This window comes from Acanthochromis polyacanthus, chromosome 9, assembly GCF_021347895.1.
Source record: "Acanthochromis polyacanthus isolate Apoly-LR-REF ecotype Palm Island chromosome 9, KAUST_Apoly_ChrSc, whole genome shotgun sequence".
In the NCBI taxonomy this organism is placed as follows: domain Eukaryota; kingdom Metazoa; phylum Chordata; class Actinopteri; family Pomacentridae; genus Acanthochromis; species Acanthochromis polyacanthus.
In genome coordinates, this window is record NC_067121.1 from 9,959,476 (window position 1) to 9,982,168 (window position 22,693).

The 22,693-nt window shown below is 39.7% G+C and overlaps 4 protein-coding genes across 12 annotated transcripts in view; 3 read left to right on the top strand and 1 right to left on the bottom strand.

Annotated features, from left to right (window-relative positions):
* LOC127535343 (tripartite motif-containing protein 16-like) overlaps positions 1 to 22,693 on the top strand; it is a 599,330-nt gene that overhangs the window by 456,876 nt on the left and 119,761 nt on the right. The gene's annotated exons all lie outside the window — the stretch shown is intronic.
* LOC127535340 (tripartite motif-containing protein 16-like) overlaps positions 1 to 22,693 on the top strand; it is a 520,629-nt gene that overhangs the window by 378,187 nt on the left and 119,749 nt on the right. The gene's annotated exons all lie outside the window — the stretch shown is intronic.
* The window catches only part of LOC127535337 (tripartite motif-containing protein 16-like), a 388,516-nt gene that overhangs the window by 246,209 nt on the left and 119,614 nt on the right, over positions 1 to 22,693 (top strand). The window lies entirely within an intron of this gene.
* Positions 1 to 22,693, bottom strand: part of LOC110953197 (rho GTPase-activating protein 12-like) — a 78,170-nt gene that overhangs the window by 46,474 nt on the left and 9,003 nt on the right. For all 7 annotated transcript variants that reach the window (XM_051953050.1, XM_022197068.2, XM_051953047.1 and 4 more), the window contains exon 2: positions 19,189 to 19,958. In XM_051953050.1, the coding sequence (XP_051809010.1) occupies positions 19,189 to 19,884 (696 nt within the window). In that variant the 5' untranslated portion in view covers positions 19,885 to 19,958. The remainder of the gene's footprint in view (positions 1 to 19,188; positions 19,959 to 22,693) is intronic.

Genomic DNA, 22,693 nt, shown 5'->3' on the forward strand with positions numbered 1-22,693 from the left:
GACACCCATCAAACCTGAGACAACTGGAGCTGTTTGCTCATGAGGAGTGGGCCAAAATACCTGTTGACAGCTGCAGAACGCTCATTGACAAATACAGAAATCGTTTAATTGCAGTGATTGCCTCAAAAGGTTGTGCAACAAAATATTAAGTTATGGGTGCCATCATTTTTGTCCAGCCCTATTTCATTAGTTTGTTTTTTTAAATAATTATGTTCATCAACAATTCAAAAGTGATGGCTGATTTTGATTATTTAATTTTCAATAAATTTTTATTTATTGTTACTTTTGTGAGTTTCAAGTGATTTCAGTGAGAATTGTGGGTTTTTCCTTCTTTAACTGAGGGGTACCAACAATTTTGTCCACGTGTGTAACAAGCTGCATCAGTAAGAAGGTCATTAATGACTTTGCAAAATTATGCAGCAAAACTGGTCAGACCACTTCGTCTACCAGGTGAACATGTGGTGTAAGAGTTGTTAATCCAAAAGCAAACAATCAAGCAAGTGGGAAATATCAAGAAAACAACAACAAAAGGTTTCACAAACTATCTTTTAATTGGAAGTTTAGCGAGGCACCGAAATGAACCAGGAAACCAACAAATAAGTGCCTAGAATCTACTGTGTGAAGCTCATGTTTGTGAATGTGAGCCGAGGAACTGAGAAGGGAACATTTGTAGTCAGTAAAAGTAAACATGCAAGGCGAAATGACAAAAACGGAAAGGGAGAAAAAAACTGCACTGCACAGGTGTTGCTGTAGCTTCTCTTCGAAATGACTCCTGGCCGTTTTCCATAAGTCGGCTGCCACTCAGCGGGTGAAGCAACGTGGAACGAGGAGCAGCCTGAGATAAACTGCAGGCTGCGATCACTTCAATGACCACGCAAATCCTGCAAGGCCGCTGAGATGGGCACGCGGGGAGGCGGAGAGGTGAAAGGGAGAGAAAACTGCAACAATTTTGCAGAGAAAACACTGTAGTGCACTTTGCTATTTCACCCAAACAAGTCCCAGCCTGAAAATAAAAGTGAGACGTGGTGCTGAGCCTGAGTGAGCAGTTTAGTGAGAAAAACGGCATTAGCAAAGAGAACTCAAAGCTACCACAGGCTACAAATCTGTTTGTAAGAGCTATAGAACCTATATTTTATCAATGGAAGAGGCCAAAAAATCTTCATCCACTTCAGGTGTACATTTAAAACTGTACTATAGCAGCAATATGTTGGGCTTTTGTTGTCTTGTTTGCCAGGATAGTGCATTTCTCAACAAATCTTTGTGTGTTAATTTTGGCCATGAAAGATAAAAGTCCTAATTTCAACTTCCTCTATTCCTGAAATAGATTTTTTTTTGTCAAAAATAGAAGTAAACACTCTTTACAAGTTTGTTTGTATGGTACAAAACTATATGTTAGTGTTAAAAAAGGCCAGTTATTACTATTTTGATAGGTTTGACTATCCTTAATTACTTACTATCACAATGTAAAACAAGACGACATGGTCATCAATATCCCCGCCACATGTGATGTCTATGAGTCTATATCCAAAATAGTGATCAAGGTCCATAACTCTGTTAAATATTATCGCACAGGTCTCATTTTCGAACTTGATCAAGGTGTCCATGGTGTGAAGCTACACACTAAATTTCGTAATCCTAGCTGTAACAGTTTCCGAGAAAAGCTGTCCCCTTCATCTCGGACGCATGGACGGACGGATGGAGGCCAAACCTATATCCCCATTTTCCACTTCGTGGAGGCGGGGGATAATAACTGCTAAGCTTTGGCAAATCTGCAACATTCATTCAAAGCCAGATAAAAGCAAAATCGCGTTACTTGAAGGCAATAGTACCTGAAATATTCAAGGTAATTTCAAACTGCAGAGTGTATGCACTGTATGCACACAACTACAGTAAATAGTAGAGGTTAAAGTTTAACCAAAATGTCACCAATGTTTGAATCTCTGCATTTAACTTTGTGAGTACAATGTCCTTCTATACAATCAGGGTCAAAACCACAAGGACAAAACATTCATTGGCAATAAAGTCAATAAAATACTGAATTCTTCGTGTATCTATGTGCGTTGAATTCCATGATAGTCTGTTTGTTTTTTAAATATTATCTTTGGTATTTCCTTGGTGGTCTTGAGAGGAACAAATAAAAAAAATAATGACATCTTTGTTGTGACTGGCTGCGAGTGAATCATGTTTTTCTTGTGGTTTGGCTGAACACATTTTTTATCTTTAGCCAGCGCTACAGAGGTTTCCATACCGGTAAGACTTGGTTTCCAAGCACTTCCTGCATGGATCAGATTTTAATAATCACCTGAATACAGTAAGCAGAAGACAACGCAGAGCGACAACAGCAGGCTTTGTGTGATCCGACTTTGTATTCATGTTAAAATCCAACTGTTCTCGAGTGGAGAAGAAAAAGCTTTGTTTTTCCCTATTCAGAATACCAATCATTCACTGGGCCTGAACCTGTATTTCTGGTTTTGAATGCAAATGAGCAAAAGTGTGTATCGCGTCTCAAACAGTAAACCTGAAAAAGACACATAAAAACAGTGGAACCAGTTCAACCGGACAAAGAGGGCTCACTAGGATTTTCCTCTCTGGGACAACAGGCGCAATATTATGCATATAATGGTTGATTATATCTGCTTGGCATTTTATTATTGAATGCAGGAGGAAGAGGAAGAGGAAGAGCAAAAGGAGGAGGAAGAGGCAGGCGAGTCTCCTGAAATAATCTACTAATCTAATCTGAAATGGAATTATCGCCGGGGCCCAGTCTGAACAGGAAGTTAAGGAGCTTTCATCCTGCAGGAGAGGAGCTGACATTAAACTGACAGTGTGCAGCCAATTCCCCAGAATGACTCTGCAGGTTCGATTATTCACTCTGTCGTGTTTGCTCTTTTATGTTTTATCAAGGCAATTCAATCAGCGCTACGGCCCAGACAGAGGGTGTATTAGAAAGAGGATTTTCTTCACAAATCACTCTGAAATGTACAAAGCGGTGAGCAGAACATCTGGTGATGGGTTAATAAATAAGTGCAAAAGCTGTGAGGCAGGGACTTAACTGAGTTGTGCAGATTAAAATATCGACTATTTGACATAAATCTGGATTTTTCTTTTGTTCTTCCACTCTGGACCTGTTCTCAAACACTAAACTGGATCAAAACCAAGCCACACACGCCTCACTTTCTTCAAGACATAATGAAAGAACGCTGATTATGACTTCAGATGAGAGCATGTGGGGTTATTCAAAAGTCACTATGATCCGTTGATATAATTATCTCAATGAAATATAATCATGATTTTGAGCCTCTTGTCAGTAAAACTACAGCTCAAGATAATGATTCAGAAGGCAAATGAAGCCAGAACAAAGTGGCGTTTAATGTTAAAAATGAAGATCTGTCATTTTAGTAAGGTTTAATTTTTGTAACAGCTTATCATTATGACTTAAGAGTTTCTGTTCATTGAGACAAATCACACAAATCAAGCACGAGCATCCCTCAAAGTTTACCTACATATACCGGTAATATCCAATTTTAACCTCTAAGCCAGAAAAGGTAAGGTTAAAGACATGTTTTGTTATATTTTTATGCTTTTTCTTCAAAATCACCAAAACAACAGCATAAATCAGGGCCAAAAACTAAACAAAAATCAAAATAAAAAGTAGAAAAATCTGACACTGAACTTGGGAAAATAATATAAATTTGTTATAATTGATCAAAACAACTTTATTCTGCATATCTCATCGGAAATTTCACCGGAGACAAACCATTTGTACTAACTAGATTTGGCAAAAACCTAAAAATTAGGCACATTTCGTCGCAATTACAAAACCATTAGAGACTCAGCTGTGACCAACAGTCATGTGACAAAAACTCAGGAAAGTTTCAGGTGAATTACGGGCTGTGTTTACACGAAGCTGAAGTACAGAAACAAATCTAAAACCTCTAGCCATGTATGTCCTGCTTTCACAGACTTGCAGGACTTGAATGAAAAATGAACCAACGTGAGACAAAATGTGAAAAAAAAACACCATCAGAAAAAGCAGGGCTAGACATAAAGTGAGACTCATTTATATTGTCCCAGGGCACTGTGGGAAAGTTCCCATGGCTGTACTTCCTGTTTAAATCTATGATCAGCATCCTTACAAAGATGCTGATCATAGATTTAAATAAATATAAGAACTATTAATAAATCAATTCTCAAACTGCACTCTAAGAGCAGAATTAGCTCAATGAGAATTAACAGGATTATTTTAGCCTGATAACAGCGAGTTAGCCTGAATTACTGAAGCAACATTTTAAAAAAAACAGGGCACTGAAATTCAATTTGTAGTTATGCAACTGAACCATCTCACTATTATGCCATGCTCAGGCTGCTCCCATCGTGCTGAGGAAATTCAGCAAACACTTGTCGAAACACGTCTTTGGTAATTCAGGATTACACTCCAAATAAGGAGGCCCTGAGCTATGAAGAAATGTCAGAACCTGTTCCTTGTAAAGTACATCAAAGGCAGAAAAGACTCAGTCTGCAGGCACATTTTCTACTTTTTGTCTAGAAACTATCCATAAAACACAAACAGTGACATTAATTTTACCTCTCAGCCTCTACTAGGCATGTCGATACCTCACCTCAGTAAACCCTTTCCAAACCCAGTGAATGAGATCTGGTGTCATGACTAATACATTAGTATGCAACTACGGGTTCATAAATTGTGGAGAAAAAAACCCCTGAAACATAACTAGAAGCTTAAATCGGCCATATGCCACGCTCAGCACTAGAACAAAGCTTAAGCTGGGATCATCCTGTCATTGATCCGCAACCAGTTCATACCGCTACCACTTACACACTGGTTTCTTTATCCTGTGACCTCTGCCCTGTTTGTCACAACCAGGCATGACTCAAATGTAGAGCTCTGTGGAAAAAAAAAAACTCATTTGCTTGACCCACTGACATATAAGTAACGCATTGGGAGCTTTGAGGAGAAAGCGTCTTTTAGCCTAGCCGCGCTAGACCCAGGTCTGAAGACACAAGGGCCTAGGAACTCTTGACAGGGAGGGAGGCTGGCTAAAAGGTCGTCTTTCAAATCACTCTGCAGCAATTGGGTAGGTATACAATCAATCAGCGCAATGAATAGTTCCTAGAGTGCCGGAAATCAGAGGATGCGGTAGTTCGGTGAAGCCTTATTTATACAGTCAAAGGGTGAAGCTCAAGTATATTACAGACATGTTAACAGAAAGATTATTCAGAGTCGGTGCTAATGGAGCTCAACGACTGTTGTCGTTTTTGTTGTCGACCCTGGCAGAGAATTAAATTCGTTGTCGTGGGTTGTCTAGCACAGCTAGGCTAGTTGTTTCCGGTTGTTTCTGTCAGAATCGTCGCGCCTCTGTTGTCACTTCGTTACGCCCGCCTTCTGACTCTACACTTCATGGTGATTTGTCCGGCCAGTTTTAGGAGCATCCAACTTCGAACCTTATGGAGGGTAACTAGACACACAATGGCAGAGAATTAAATTCGTTGCCGTGGGTTGTCTAGCGCGGCTAGGCTAAGCGTCTTTGTAACTGAACACTAAATCTGCCTGACTGCATTGTCCTCATTTCAGCTTCAGAAATCCACACAACATATGTGTAATTCCTTCACATGTTCCCATCGATACATGTTTTATGTTTGAAATTATGGTAGTAGTTATGATAATGTTAGTAATGGTACGACAACATGACAATGACAATGTATGTATCGTCCATTTCAAACATGAGGAGGTGAAACAATATCTGTAAATTATTAATACAGTTATAAAAACTGCAATGAATGTGATACCGCAAATAGGTGAACTATGCACAGTGTTTTAGGGGAAAACAAAGGATGAGAATTTTTTTTTTTTAAAAGTCAAGAAAATGTGCAAAAACACATATAACCAAAGAACAAAAACAAAATTTCAGGTAGGTAATTGCACTTACAGCCACGCTGTTGAGATTTTTTCAATAGAGGTTGTTCTAAAAACTGAATGATGCTAAACGCTAGCTTGGCTGCAGATTTCTGAATTTCTGCTAAAATGCGTCTGATAATTACTCGATTTCTTTCCTTTATGTCAAGATTTTCCAATTAGTTTTCCAACACATTGACTACCGATGCTGATTCTGGATTATGCACATATTTTCCATCTAAGTGCAAAAAAAACACATGTGCTGCTGAGAAATTAACAGAAAAACATTCCTCCTTTTAGCCTGATATGACGCTGGCGGGTGTAGACATTACATACAATGCTTTTCTGAAATATCCACACTCGCTGGACACAAAAACTACTTAAACTTACATATAAAACATGTCAGATTCTTTTTTATGTAACATTTTCAAACAAAACTGCAAACTTGTAGCCTGTCGGGGGTTATCCGTATGTCAACATTAGTTTTGGGCCAATGTCAATATTGAATTTTAAACCCTTTATATCCCAATACTGATAATGACGGAGACATCATGGCGCATCGCTACAAGCAGCCTGTCAGACCTCTGCAGACATAATAAAGAACGGGGACATCAGAGCCAGACAAGGAGATGCATTCATAAAAAACAGAGACAGGTGTGAACGTCACTTTACTAGCTTAAATTTCTTCAACATTTGTGTGACTGTTGCAAAGACAAAACACCCTGCCAAATAGAAACGATTGAACATAAAACACCAAGTCAGACTGAATAATTAAATGAAATGAAACAAACTAGGTGGAAGCTGCGGCACTTCATATTTGAGGATCATGTTTCAAGTTTCTTACAGTCTGTCAGTGACTTTTATTTCCTGGACTTTACCACAACTACATAAGGATACAGTCTGACAGCAAGATAGCCACAGTTTTATAAGAGAGGAATGTCGCCATTATTAGATCAAAACCAGGCTAAATGTAAGGGCAAAAAATACTGGTCCCACGTTGCCAAGTTAATCATCTCTGACCCTGAATATAATCGAGGACAAAGTGCACACAGAGACAGTCCTTTCTGCTGGAAAGCAAGGAACTTCAGCGCACGGTGTCGGGAGCCAGACGAGCATGAGTACACATGGGCAGGGCCAAACGCAAACCTTTATTTATATTTCACCAGGCAATTACATGGTGCATGGCTCACTGTCATTTAGTGGCTGCTCAGATATACACGGTGGTTTGGACGAGTTAGAGGCTCATCACTGGAGGAAAAGCGAGTTTTTCTCATACACGAGGAGTTGTGTCGTTAACACAAGGACTGTTGCTGCTGATGTACACTATTGTTCAAAAATTGGGGTCATCCAGACAATTCCATGTTTTCCAGGAAAACTCACATTTTTATTCATGTGCTAGCATAATTGCACAAGGGTTTTCTAATCATCAATTAGCCTTTCAACATGATTAGCTAACTCAATGTAGCATTAGAGCACAGGAGTGATGGTTGCTGGAAACGGGCCTCTGTACCCCTATGCAGATATTCCATTACAAAAAATAAAAACTAACCACATTAACAATATCTAGACTGCATTTCTGATTCATTTAATGCTATCCTCATTGAAAGAAACTGCTTTCTTTTAAAAAAAAAAAAGGACATTTCTAAATGACCCCAAACTTTTAAACTGCAGTGTATAAAGGAACTAATGTAATACAAGGAGGTGCACAGGATTAGCTGTTTAATAAAATGACAATAATGTTTAGAGAAGGAACTTATGTTGCCACTAAAATTCATTTTTCATGACACGAAAGAGTAAAGTTTGCACCCAGTTCTGGTAAAGCACCATCTTGAGAAATATTCTGTATATAAATCTGTCAACTTAACATGCAAAATAGCAGTTATTGTAGCCATGCAAAGTAAAACACAGTATATTTAAACTCCAAATAAACCTCACAGACTACAGTGTCCTGTCTGCCTCCTCCCTGTCTCCTCTCTCTTCATCACTGCTGTCCCGAGCTCGTCTCACCAGCCAGCTGTCCAAACAAATGTTACGTAGCTGCCGCTTATGTAATGAAGCCCAGCAAGTGCTTAGCGCATCCTCTTAGCTATCGTGTCACATGCCGTCATCAGTTCAAACATCTCAGGAAGAGACCAAACCTAGCGTCTGTTCCTTCTGGCAGTGGATTTTTTAATTTTTTTTTAAACTCAATCGGCAGAAAAAGTAGGTGGATTTTCAACAATCAATCAACATATGGATGGCTGTGCACGCTCAAGCGGAATGAATGGATGATAAACACAAGTGTGCCTGGAGCTTGTGAACAAAAGCCGCAAGATCAGCTGCTTTTCGAGAGAGAGAGAGAGAGAGACAAAGACGGAGAATGGAGAAAAATACAGAGCTTCAGCCCCATAAGCTCTGAGTGCGTGTATGACTGAAAGCTTTTCTAGACAAACTTTAGAGATCAACACCCTCTGCATGCGTGACCGGGATCAAAAATCAGCACAATATACAGCAGCATGCCAGATGAAATTAAAAACAAACAGCACTTCCCTTAAATCTCTCTGAGTGCAACAAACAGCAAATGCAACAGTGCCAGCTGCCATGTGTGCATCTGTACGCTTCCTGCCACCCAAGAATTGCATTTTGTTGGAATTATTCACAAGCATGAGTCACTGTGCAGGACATTACTTAGGTACAGTAGAGTACAACATCCCGAGGGGTTGCACTGACTGGGACAATAATGTGCATGTAGTTGTGCGAGCACTGAAGTCGACTGTTTCTGTATTTCGGAGTGTCCCTGCTGTCAGTGCATGCACGGATAAAGAAGCCGTCTTACCGTCTCATTCTCATCTGGGTACATACTGTCCTGTAGCTGAGTTGCCGCCGCAGAGGAATAAGTCTTGTAGCCGGCAGTGCTGACGAGGACACTGATGATGCAGAGAAACACGGCAGCCCGAGCCTATTCACCGACTCTCTCTCTGACTGACATGTCACTGTGGCAAACCAGATAATGTCACTCTGAGACCCCACACACCCTCGAAAAACACACACCAACTCTAATTCACTCACACATTCTTACATAAACAGAGAGAGAGAGAGAGAGAGAGACAGAGAGAGCACACAGAGCTCAGTGATGCTCGCTCTCCCCAATTTGCCACGACACACGCTGCTTGACCTGCGTTCACATAATGCCATAATGCAGCAGGACGCAGCGGCAGACATAATAACCAACATGCATGTGTACGCTCACACACACACTCGGCCAGATATCCAACTGAAGCTTCCACAGGGATTAGGAAAAGCTGCATAAAGTGAGGAAGAGCGTGCCGAAAAACACACACACTTGTGCATCCTCTGTGTCTCCAATCAAAGAAGTCGTACAGTTTACACTGGATTATCCCTCATAATCAGTATCGAGGGGAGTTGTTATACTAGTGACGGTTGTGTTTTTTAAATGTCTAACTTCCCTCCGACATGATGAAGATCACCACTGCTCATCATGCTACATTATGGTTTAGTAATAAAAACATTTCTTGCAATTAAAGCCTTCTGTTCTAATAAAAGTCTGTTTCTGTATCAGTGGGACGGCTGTAAATCTTCACATCTCGGCTGCAATTTCTGACACAACTCCTACAATCAATGCAAGCACAGACAGTGTCGCACGGCTATCAGAAACTAGACGTCTATCATCCAGAGACGTGTTTGTGGGAGAAGTGAGGAACAACACTCACTGTCCATGTCATTATAAAATTCAGTGTTTCCGCTTTGATGGCATTTGTTGAGTCTTAGTGCAGCACTGACTCAGAGTTTTAGCAGCACAGTGATCTATGTTATCAGGTTGCCTTCCAGGAAATGACTGCAATCACTTCCACACAGTTAATCAACTATGAAACACCAAAAAACAGCATCTTTAAAAACCTTTAATTAGATAGCAGATTGTGCTTACAAACTTGCAATTCTGCACTCTTTACTTTCACCCAAAGGGTCCATTCTGAACCCCTAAAAACCATGTCAGACAATGGAAAGGTTTCCCACTTGTCAAGTCACTATGCTATTTTTAGCAAAGTAATCCTCCCTTTAAAATCATTGGTTGATTTATTGCACTGCAATAGTTAATATAAATCAATGAGCATGGCAGTTTCATGGTAAAATGGGAATTATGGTATGCATTTTGTCGATATGAGAAATGAATTTTGTTGGACATCCCAGCTGACTAATTTTATCAATTGTAAAAAAAAGTGCTTCTCGAGAGAAATTAACATTATATTAACAATATTTGTACTGAGATTGAGAATTTATTATTTTTTTATGATGAAGCTGCATTAAAGAGAGGTAAAAATTGCATCACATCAAAACAAAGAGGTAAGTTGAAAGAGCTGGATGAAGACAGGGTGAATTTTAAATGAAGGTAGCAGAAAAAGGAAAGAAGAGAGTGATAAAAAATAAACAAGACTCAAAGCGAGGGTGTCAAACCTGACCTCACCACTGCTCTGTTACACAAGAGCCAAACACACTCCAAAGCTGTGGGTCAGCTGCCAGACAGCCTGAAGCTCTGAGTGTTTGTGTCCCAGGTTGAGAACAGCACAGAGCAGTATTACAAACCCCACAGGACTGCTTCATACCATCAGTGATGAGCACACAATCTGACACCACCACTTCTGCACTACTCCACTGAGACTTCCTTGCCTTTTCCCAAATGACTTGCTGTTTGCTGACGGTGATTTTCTGAAAGGAGACATCTGTGAAGTCATTCTGAGGTTCAAATCTCAGAATATCACACTATCCACAACAGAAGAAGTGAAATAATTGCACCAAAGATCTAGTAACTGGTGCTTAAACATTCTTTGACAGGACAAAGACAATGAGTTGAATTAATATCTTAATCTATTTAGCAAAAATACCACAAATTTGTTGGGTCCAGTTCATAAAACATAAACTGCTGCCATTTTTCTTTGTCATAGAGGTCAGTAAATTACTTTCTTATTATTCTGAGATATTTTTAGCTATGGCAAACAATTTGAAGACATCAGTTAGGGCTCCAGTAATTGTGATGGATTTATTCAAGAAAACAATAGTAAAATATACTGCTTGCAGCCCTAATAAACACAATGCTTCATTGTGCCGACAGTTCTCTGGTTGTCCAAATGGTGGCCCAGATGTAACAGAAGTGGGGTTGTGACAGAAGGTCACCGATAATCCACAAACAATCCGGCAGGAAACATGCCCGAGTAAGATAAGGTGAAACAACTGAGGTAAGAAAAACACATAACACAACTAACAAGCTCAGCAAATGTTGGGAAGACAATGAGAGAGAACAAGTCTGCTCATTTCATTACAATGTCACTTACACGCACCTTTTGTCAACAGTTAGCGTCATCACAGTGCCCTTCAGCAAAATATGTAATTCCTGAGTTCATCAGCAAACAGCAGAGGATGAAAAAGAACAAAATAAAACTTGATCAATAGGCAGGAATGGGCAATCTGAAGTCACTGATGATCTACTTTTCAGATAAACTGTACATCGAATGATAGCACCATTAAATTAGTACAGCAGAGTTCAAAGTTGCCTGCTTCACCTGAACGAAGCAAAATCAGAATTGGTTGCGACACAATTAGAAACAAGAAAAGCACTCAGAGATCACAGCACTCTGCCAAGGCTGCTCGGTCGTTGTATGATTTCTGACACAAAAGTCCCAGTAAGTCCACAGCGGTGGATTTGTAGTAGGATCACAATCATTTGATCATCAGCAGGTAGCTGACGTAGCGTTCACTTGTTGTCATAGTTACAGTGACGCCGTGCCTCTATCTTGCAATGACACAGAAAACTTTAACAAATCCATGGATCCAGAGTAGACGCACCACTGTCTAAATTTAATCAGGTGGTTCTTGTGTCATTTCTTATCTCCCCTGAAAATTTAGGAAATCAACAGTAGAACTCACAGCTATCTTTAATAGTGAAAGTAAGAGCATTTTCACAATGCAAAGGGAGCTAAGAGGATTGGGACTAAACAGCTATGTAGTATTAACAAAACCACTGATCAGTGAGGCTAATTAGAAAAAAAGTGTGTTGTGCTCAGGGCTAAAGGTGGTCCAATGAAATATTAGACTGTGCAACTTTTTTTTGGACAGGCAGCATGTAATTATACACTACCGTTCAAAAGCTTGGGGTCACCCAGACAATTTCATGTTTTCCATGAAAACTCACACTTTTATTCATGTGCTGACATAATTACACAACAGTTTTCTAATCACCAATTAGCCTTTCAACACCATTAGCTATGTAGCATTAGAACACAGGAGTGATGGTTACTGGAAATGTTTCTCTTTACCCCTATGGAGATATTCCAATAAAAATCAGCTGTTTCCAGCTAGAATTGTCATTTACCACCCAGCAGTTAGCTGGGGTGTACATTTGAAAGTTGTAAATCTTTAACATCTAGCAGAGTTATGATGTTTATCCCAGAAATGATCTAACTTCAATTGTTCAAATGTTTCCTTTCTGAATGTTTACATTTCAAAAACTATCCCTACTGTGCAGCTTTGGAGCAAACGACTATCTGGAACCATGGTACTGTTGCCTGTCTCCAGAACTAATAAGTGAAGCATCATTTGGTGACTTTGTGTTCTCTGATCGTCACTCTGTAACATCAATAGCGATTATCCAGCTGGTCTTATCGGGTGGAAACTCAACAAGCATGAAAACAGCAGAGAATCACATTCAGAACAAAGGCAGAGTGAAAACAGGATGCAGAGAGTTTGCATCTATATGTACAACTAACCATGTGATCGCCTGAGCTCAACCAAATTTAGATTGTGGATCGTGATTCTGCCCCAATAGATGAGCATATGATCTTTTTGGCCAGATCGCCCACCCCGAAACGTGCTCCACTGTAATTAATTCACGCTTTATTTAAAGTCTTTACAAACTGGAGTCCATTGTTTATTATATTTCCATCTGGAGGTTTTCAGCTTTAAAACACTGGAAACTCCCTGAAAGAGATCAGATCCTCTCGCAAACATGTGATATAATAAGCCTTTTTAATAAAGCAGAGAAAGAGAATTAACAGCAGTGCAGATGGCTTGGCCCCCATAAACAGATCTGTGTGTGCAGATGGACAAATTTGTATGGATGTGTCTGCTCATATGAGAGTCTTAACTCAACAGAAAAGGGTGTGACACTAACAAGACCACAAAGACTTTCTGAATGTGTGCCTGTATGGAGAATGAATGAGGAACTGTATCGATAAATTACTTATTTCATGTGCTGTGGTGAACTACATAATGTACAACAAGGTGCGACAGTGTAAAGTCACAAACTCAACCTCCTGCCACAGCAGGTAATCAAAGAAATGAGGAAGTGCTTCCTCCAATCCATCATCCCTCTGAGCGTCATTAGAGGTTTTTAGTTGATTGCGGCTGTCATTAAGAACGATGGGAGTCTGAAGGGTTGAGTGCATGTTATTGACTGCGACAATTAAAGGTGGGGGGTACAGAGAGGTGGGAACTCTTAAGTGTGTTCTACTTTCAAAAGTGAGACACTAAGCAGAAGCTAAAAAGTGTTGAAAATCAACAGCTGATTTGCATGCTTAGTGTCTTTTTTGAGGCCTTTAGTAGCAAATTCAACAGTTCCATGCTAATGAATCAATTGAGATAATTGAGGCATTAAACCATCATGTCAAAGGTTGTATTCTAAAGTTTCAGGTCGTTTTTTTTCTGAAAAAGTAATCAGTTAATAAGGATGTTCTACACAGCCTCAGATTTTCTCCAAGGGCTGTTTTTTTCACTACCAATATCTGTGCACTAGACTCAAATACAAGATTTTTTTATTGACCTAGAGGACTTAAATGATTCTGGTTCATCGTGTGATGCAGGTAAGACTTTGGGTGGTTGTTCTGATAACCCAAATCCTCTTTTTCTAAATCCACATCACACAGTTTCTGGCCGCGGTCAAACGGCAACTTCAGACAAACACGAACTGGTATCGTGTCACACAAGGATTAAGCTCATAAAACAGTATAATTTGATGCCTGTAGCACACACATTTAACATGTAATCACATAAATATGCCCAGTGTGCAAATATGCATAATATTATCTAAACCTGAGTTTAAGGGCTATTATTCTCCACACAAAGAGCTAAAAGCTCCAGCTATAACTCTCCTGTCAATGTATTCTTTCAATATCAAACTTGTAAAGCCTGAACTTGGATAAACATAATGTGCAGTAAATTTCTTCTCATACACTCAATCAGTTGCAAGACAACAAATTAACACATGCTATTATCTTCTTACAAGAGAAGCGGCCAAGCAGATCTAAAAAATGCTGTGTTTCTGGGGCGAATACTGAGTGTTAATTTCTTAAACTAATTATGTGAGGTTACAACAAACGATACATAGCATACTTAATGCTTCTCACAACTGCTGATGGATTATTATGATCCTGAAGGAAGAGGGATGATGAAAAGCAATGGATGAGACGGTGCAGTGAAGCAGCAAATTAAAACACACTGAGACCTGGACAGGCATTCTATTCAGAGGCTGGAGGGAAACATCTGCTTCAGCGAATACAATGTCCAATCCACTGTGGCCAGAGGCTTTGAGAAGTACTGTATGCACAAAAGTATCCAGTCATATCTCAGTTGGTAACTCGGAGGTTTTCCTTAAAGGCTTGCAAGAAACTCTGCAATAATGTGGTGGCAGGTCTGTATTGTTTTTCCCACATATGACTGCACGGTTTCTTTTATTACTTTGTAGTTTCGTTGCAGAATGTTTCCTCTAAACGCTGTGCTTTCTGCTTTGTATATAGTGATTACCACAAATGGTGAAGGTGGTGTCGACAACAGCATGGGAAAAGATCTGGTACCTTGGCTATATGTTGAGTCTAAATGTAAAAACGTTTTGCAAAACCTGTATCCTTGCATATGAACCTGTGAGAAATGGCCAAATGCAAATTTAAGCGAACTCCAACCCACTGATAACATCTGAGCTAAACTGCTGGAAGCGTCGAGCTTTCAGCAAATGAACAACTTTAACATTGTGATGATTTTAAAAAAGGCCACTGCATTAGAGGACACAAGTGGCACCAAATTTTAGGAAAGATCACTTTAAGAAGAAAGTAATACAATAGTGCCTACAGGATGCTCTAAAAGTCTAAAGGCTCTAAAAGGACATGTTACTCACAAAAAGCTATCCAAGCTTTTATCCATTTGTATAATTTCTTCTCCATTGCATTTTGAATTAACAAAGCAAACTGGACATTCAATTTTTGTGCAGCTTAATCAAAAGCCAAATACATACCATGGCTCTAACAGTAAATGTATTTGTCCCAAACCACTGGCTGCATAACATGAATTGTTTTTAATGCAGAATTAGACAGGTTTTCATGCTGATGTGACTGGCAACAGGGAAAGCAAATTTTAAACTAAAAGGATGTAGAGTAGCTTTGTAACAGCCTGATTTCTATATCAGTCTCTCAGATTTCATTAATAGTAAACCAGCAACCAGTGTCTAAGCTGACACAAATGGGACATTAACACCCATTTGGGCCCATCTTTGGACACAGATCATTTCCAAACTTTATTAATAATAGGCTCAGCTGTCTGAGTAATGATGAATAGATGAAACAATGATAGAACAGTAGAAGTTGCTTAAAGGAGAACAAAAAACTAAAGTAGTGACAAAGTGGTCCTGGAGTGCAGCAGATAAGAGCTTGGCACACTCATCAGCTACTCGAGTAGCTTATCAGAATCAGCAGAACCAGCTGGATAGAAGGACCCAGACCTGCTCTACTTCCTGCATGTGTGCTGCTGCTTGGGTTTTATATCCATTCCTTCTTTTCCTGCTTCAACAGTCATCATTTCTTTCCTTATCCTAAAAAAGATATCCTTCAGGAAAGAAAAGAGGCTGATGGCTAAATCATGAGAGCAGAAAATGTGAGAACAGAGGTGGGGAGGGGCAGGATCTGTGTATTTTAAGAAGTCCTGACTCACACCTGAGCTGTTGTCACCAGCAGCATGCTGCCAGAACTGAGGAAAAGCAAACAAGCAGCCCACTGATACTGGAGCAGTTTCACATCACCAGGCTTGTGGCGGAAACGCCCACCAGCCGGCTCACATGAGCTTTGCTGCACTACTGACTAAACAACAGTCACTGAAGGAACAGCACTGTGTTTACAGTTCATAAATCTTCTTGATGACACTGGTGCTGCAGCAACATGGAGGCCCATCCATTCAGTACAGATACGAACAGTGACAAGCTGAATCTAGATTCCAGAACAAAGATTATATCTGTTGGTACATCAAAAGATGTATCAATTGCATGTCCTAAAATAGAAAAACACATTATAGGTGAAAGTGATGACATCCCATCATTTGTTTCCTCCTTGAATGCTCCACATTCCTTGGAAGTGAAGCTTAAACACATCTTTGGATGAACGCAGAAGCACATGACCAGCAAGTTTTAAAGAGAAACTCAGAGTGCCAGTGTGCATGGCTGAGAAACCATCTACAATGTCTGCTGCTCGGATCCCATCATGCACAATATTGCCATCTATTTTGGTGCCGCGATGGTTTCGGTTTACGTTGGGCAAAAGTGTACATTCCTAAGGAAGATAATACAAGAATGATTCGGCCACAATCTGTCCACTGGTGGATATACCTTTTAATCCTCAAAAACAAGTGCGTGAACATTTATGCTGACATCACAGCTGGTGTTGCAGCTTTTATCCACATGTATGAGTTGGTAAAAAGCTCATGTGTCAGTGACTGTAGAGTCCAATAACACACTTACAGTAGAGAGATAGTTTAAAAAAAAAATCAGTCAGGACTTTAAACATACCCATTTTACTTTCCTTTCACTAAAATACTGAAATAAACTGATGATTTACAACATCAGAACACATTCACATTTTCGATAACAGCGTCTTCTATTTTGTGAGACCAACTTGACTCCAACTTGAAACTATGAACTCTGTCTTTCAGCTTTGCATGATTAAACTAGCACAGGGTAAAGCATTAATGCTCTCTCTTGCTGTGGTTACTTGCAGAAGGTAGCAGCTGCAGCAGCTCCGGCACTCCATCTTCATCTACACAGGATGCATTTAGGCACAGTATTGAGCTGCAGGTCACCCACAGTTTGGAAGTGCTTAAAGCCCATTACACAACTATGTCCCAAAACGCAGAACAATTGAACTGAAGCATAAAAATACACTTTAGACGTCACCATTGCAGCCAGCTGAAGAGATTAAAACAGCAGCGTCTCTGCTCCGTCAGATATGTGTGAGGCGGACAAGTAAAAAGCACGCTACAATTTAGATTGCACTTTCATGATTTTAATTTAAAAAATAGTGAATAAACTGTATAGTAACTGTATTTTATGTGTCCTGATATCTAATTTAAAGAAGCCAATCAAAATAGTGAGAAAGGAAAGGAAGAAGGATGCGACAGACAGATTAGTAATGTGGCCAAAGACAGGGATTTTGCTTTTGTTTTAATGTTTGCACTGAGAATGACAAAATCCCAGAGTATTCACTGACACACAAAGCTGGACTGGTTGTATACATGCCCGAAAACAAGTTTGACTACTTTGACCTTTGTCCTGCCATTTAAACGGCACACAGACTGGCTGAGGAAGGAAGGAGCTCCATTGTAGCTGAGCTGCTTTAGGAGAAGATATCGAAATTGTATACGTTTGCTTTTAGATAACCTTTCACACACAACATGGTGAGTCAGCAGTGACGTCAAAGTGTGACACAACGCACTGAAATCAGTAATTCTGAAACTAAAGTGGACAAGATGAACTGTTCAGCTCTGTTGTCCCTGGTGACTGAAGAAAGTCTGAAAGAAAAAGTCTTATTCTATATATTATGTTTATATTTCTTTGTGGTTAGATCAATGACAAGAAAACCTACATTGTGATGGTATTTTAAAACTACACAGGCAACCTGAATCAAATATTTTTCTTACTTTATACTTTAGACTAAATGTGTTTTGGGTGGATTGCCAAGTTCATTTCAGGTGTCAACCCAAAATATGATCAAAAATGTTCAAAATATGTGGGTTTCTTGAAATGTAGTTTTGTTTTATTGCAGAGGAGTATGTTCCATTTTAAATGAAGGCCTTGGAATTTATTGTAGTCCATTATATTATGAATATTTTACTGTTATATCATTCAAAAATGAAAAGAAAGAATATTGCCTCTTTAAAAGTTAAAGGGTTTATGATAACTAGTTGATAAAAGACAAATAACCTCCCACAGACATACAAAATTAGCTGCTACAAATCTGTTCAAGTGAGTTATGAAGTAAAAAAAAAAAAATCTGCAGAGCAATAATTGTGCTAGAACCCAAATCTTGTCTAATTATTATTTCTGACATATTAACATTCGTATTCAGGTCACATTTCCACAACTGTGACAGCATTCTGCAGGAGTAACATGAACAACTTATACTGTTCTCTACTTCTTTGTATGCAGAAAATGGGCTCTACAGCCAGAAGCAGCACCGCTGAGACCCGGTTTCTACTTTCTCCCCTGCCTTTGTTCTGCAGCAGACTGAGCTAATGATTCGAGGAACAAACACCACCACTGACCAGCGGTTAATCAGCTGACTCATCTCACCGGCGCTGCTTTAACGTAGCTTTTAGACTTGACTCTCCTTTTCAACAAAACTTTCTGTAAGGGGTTCAAGAGGTGAGATCACTGCAGCGTGACTAGATTGACAGGAAGAACAGTGACAATCACAGTGTGAGCCAGTGAATCATCGACAGAAAACGTTTGATTTTAATGGTTACGGTACACGCCTTTGTTTGTTCCTCAGTTGGCGGACCTTTGTTGCATATCACTCAACAAATATTGCTCTTCCTGTCATTTCCTGTATGCATCTCCATTGCTTTCCACTGATGCTTTCCAATAAAAGCAAAATACCAAATAATTAACACTATGACTGGAAAAGCCACAATTAGCATGGGCTTGTTGAAAGCTCTTATTTTACATTTGTTAAGAGCAAACAGTCCTCATAGCTTGATACCGTTTGAATGTAAAAAGCTGTCCACAAACACTGACAGTTGTCTGATAAGAGAAAATGGCTGAAGACAGCTCTGTTGCTTGATACGTACCTTAAACTACTGTCACTATGCCTGTATGGTACTAATGTATATGAGTTCTCTTGGTAAATATATAAAAGGTTTTATTTAAAACTGCTGAAGTAACATCCATTGAATCGACACTAAACCAATATTAGTGCTAACCTTCTCATGTAAAAAGGCACACAACAGCAACAAAACAAGACCAGCTGTGACTTTACCTGGAGATGTTCTGTGGAAGAGCTGCTCAGTTCGTCTCCAGACTCGGAGTCGTTGGTGCGCCTCTCTTCGCCCGCAGAGTCACAGTGTTGGGTGTTGTCCACGTCCAGCGGGGCCCTGACCATGTCTGGGGATCTGGCTCGGGTCCGGGGCAGAGTGCTGGACCCTCCTTTGGAAGAGGGCTGGGGGCCGTGGAGGAGGATTTCAGCCAGAGCTCTGTCGTGGTCGGTGGGAGTGGTGGGGGCGTGGTGGTGGTGGTTACTGTCCCTGCGTGGAATGGGAGGACTAAAGTTGCCCGAAGAGGCCGTTTGTGCAGAAGGAGAGCGCCGATAGCTGGACTCATGTCTGTGGAGGTTCTCGGCGGGCAAATCGTGGAGTCCCAGCTCCAGATTCGAAGGTTTTACCCAAAGTGAACCTGCTCTAAGTGGAGACGTGTTGCCGGTGTTGGCAGGAGGATGTGGGATGGGTTTGGAAGGAGGCATGAGGGCTTTGCGGACTTCGCGGACATACTGAGCAGGTACATAAAAGGCTTTAGTCCCTTCCTCTTTCCTCACCTGCCACCAGTCCTCGTTGGTTTTCTTTACCAGCATGTAGCATTCCCCCTGCCGGATGGTAATGAGGCGGTCCTTGGACTTGTACTCGTAGTCGTACTCCACCTCGATGTAGACCTGGCCCGGGGCAATAGGCAGTTCCGCCATGATGCCTCTGACTGTCTACCAGGCAGTTTCACCACAAGAGGAAAAACTCCGTTACCATGGCTTCATTTGCGGAGCTGGGGAGAGAACAAACAGTGCTTAAAATGACAGAGTTATGAATGAGCATTTCATTTTCACAGCATCTCTGTGCAGCCTTGTAACTAGAAACTAGGAATGCAACTTTTATACATTAGTCTTAATGGATCGTCAGCATCAAAGTGAATTAATAACTGAGAAATTGATAAAACAAACGAAGTACAGTGGACAAAATTCCGTAAGTTGATAGAGCATGTTCGTAAGCCATGGACACATGACATTCAATGCAGAGACAGGCTTGTTATATTAGCCATTTTCCAATACAAATGTTGCTCATCTTTAATACCTGAATGCTGGCCAGAAGCCATTAAGCACCACAAAAGTCTTCATCATGGTGCTCAATGCAGTGCTGTCTGAATGACTTTCCTCTTGGCTCACTACAGTAATAAAAAGTAAGACACTCATGCATATCCTTCATCTTCTACCTTACTGGATAAGATAATTTTGATTGACTAAACTGTTATTGGCAATTAATCGATTAACATTCATCTTCCAATGAAAATGTCGATGAATGCAGTCACAAACACACGGCTACCTCACACAGAAACCATAGACTACTAAACTTCTAATAACTACATTCCTGCTTAAATGTTCAGATGAGCTTCATGTTTGTTTATTTGCGATGCTATAGCTATGCAATGCAAAGATATTACAGCATTTTGTAATTTGGTCACACAAGTGATGAGATGAGATTAACTTTATTATCCCTGAGGGGAAATTAAGACGTTCCAGCAGCACAATACAATAGTGTAAATAGCAATAAAGCATAAAAATATAAAAACTGAGCTAAAATCAACAAGGACACAAGAAACACAGCGGACATCACACAGAACACCAGGGCCAAAACAAGGACAACATTGCACTTCGGGAGAGAGTTCTTAAGAGTTGGACAGTTTTATGGTGGTGGGTAAAAAGGAAAGTCTGCAGTGCTCCGTTTTAATGTTCGGAAGGGTGAGCGTCTGGCTGAAGGTGCACACTCTATCCTACAGGTCATCATAGAGTGGATGAGAGGGGTTGGCTAGAATAGACGCAAAAAGTTACAAGACATTTGGTGAAGAGTTTTTGCAGGGAGTTCCATGTAGGAGTTTGTGTTTTTTTGGATGCCATAATGCTTGCCTTGCTTTAAAACAAAAATATTTTTTAAAAATCAAGATTACTCTGGCTCACATTCTCTTACTCAGTTATAAAACATTTCCGCTGACTGCTCCAAACGCCATGAAAAAGACTCTTCTTGTATGGTTAATTTATTCTTAGAAATTAAAGATTTTACATACGTTTCCATACTGCGTATTAATCCTGAGTATTGTCGACAGTCAGCAGTGACATGTCCAATGTGTTACAATGAACTCTCTCTGATTTGTCAGACACACAAAAACCTCACTTACTGACTCCAACTCAACCTTTAAATACCTACAGAAATACACCCAAATATCCAGACTTTCATTCTTAAGGCACTAGTGGAAGAAAAGGGGGTGGCTGGGTGGGTGGTGGAAGGGAGCATGTAGTTGTCATCAGGATGGATAACCCTTATTCAGATACTCAATAAAGGGCTTCCAGGACTTGTCAAAGGATTTACTGGAGTCTGGAAGTGGAAATCTAATCTTTTCAAGTTTGATGTGACTTAGGATCCTATGCCAAGTATTGCATGAGGGGGGAAGAGTGTGCTTCCACTTGAAATGAGGCAACTACCTGCCAGAGATGTAAAGACTCTATTAGGTATTTTTGCTACTTTCTATTATCCATTTATATTCTGTGTGGGTATAAATTGACTCAGAATTGTGTTTCTAATATGTGTACCAACAAACAGGTGACCTCTGTTGCATATATTCTGGCCCCTTCTATTCTTTATTTTCTCTGTCTCTTGACTGTATGCTGTTGTATTTAAGCAAAATGCCAAAGCTCATTATTATGTGAAATAAATATTTCATTGTTGTGTTGAACAAGTTTCCTCTAACAATAAACATCTCTTTATTTACCTCAATGCCATGCTGAGAGAAATTATTGTACCGACTTCTGTGAACAATACTATTGGCTTTTCAAACAAAACAGTGAAATAAAATAGCTAATTGGCATCACAGTTACATTGCTCTTCTGTAAAATCGGATTTGACAGGCTGTGTATTTTTCATTCAAAAATAATGTGTTACTCTGAATAAGTTCTCTGGAGAAAATAAATCCTTAAAAACACTGAATGACAAAGCAAAATTCTGTTTTTATGTGTCTGTAGACATTCCATATAAAGCTTATACACAAAATATGGTGATTAAAAATGATGTTTCTGCCCATCTAGTGTGAATTCAGACATGTTATGGTGTCAGCATGTCCAATTTAAACCATAATTTATTGTATCATTAAATTAATATAATATTTTTATTGTCTTTTAGAAGATGTAATATTTTTTACCTCCTATGAAAAAATTGAAATTAAACTATCAACAGTGAAGGTGTGTTGTAGTAAATAAAACAATGAGTGGTCAAGTAATTATTTGTCCAAGCTGTATACTAGACCACATTGACAAAAAAACCAAAGGTTCACAATAATAAATAAGCTGTCGATATTAATCTTTGTGAGGGGCAGCGTAAAAAAATTCAGCAACCTCAAAATTCCAAACTCAGGCATACAAAATAAAAATCTTGAGCTGCAGATAAATCAGAGAAAATTCGTGCCCTTTATGTAACATGCACTAAACAAAGACAACAGTGTCTTTCAAAGCCTAA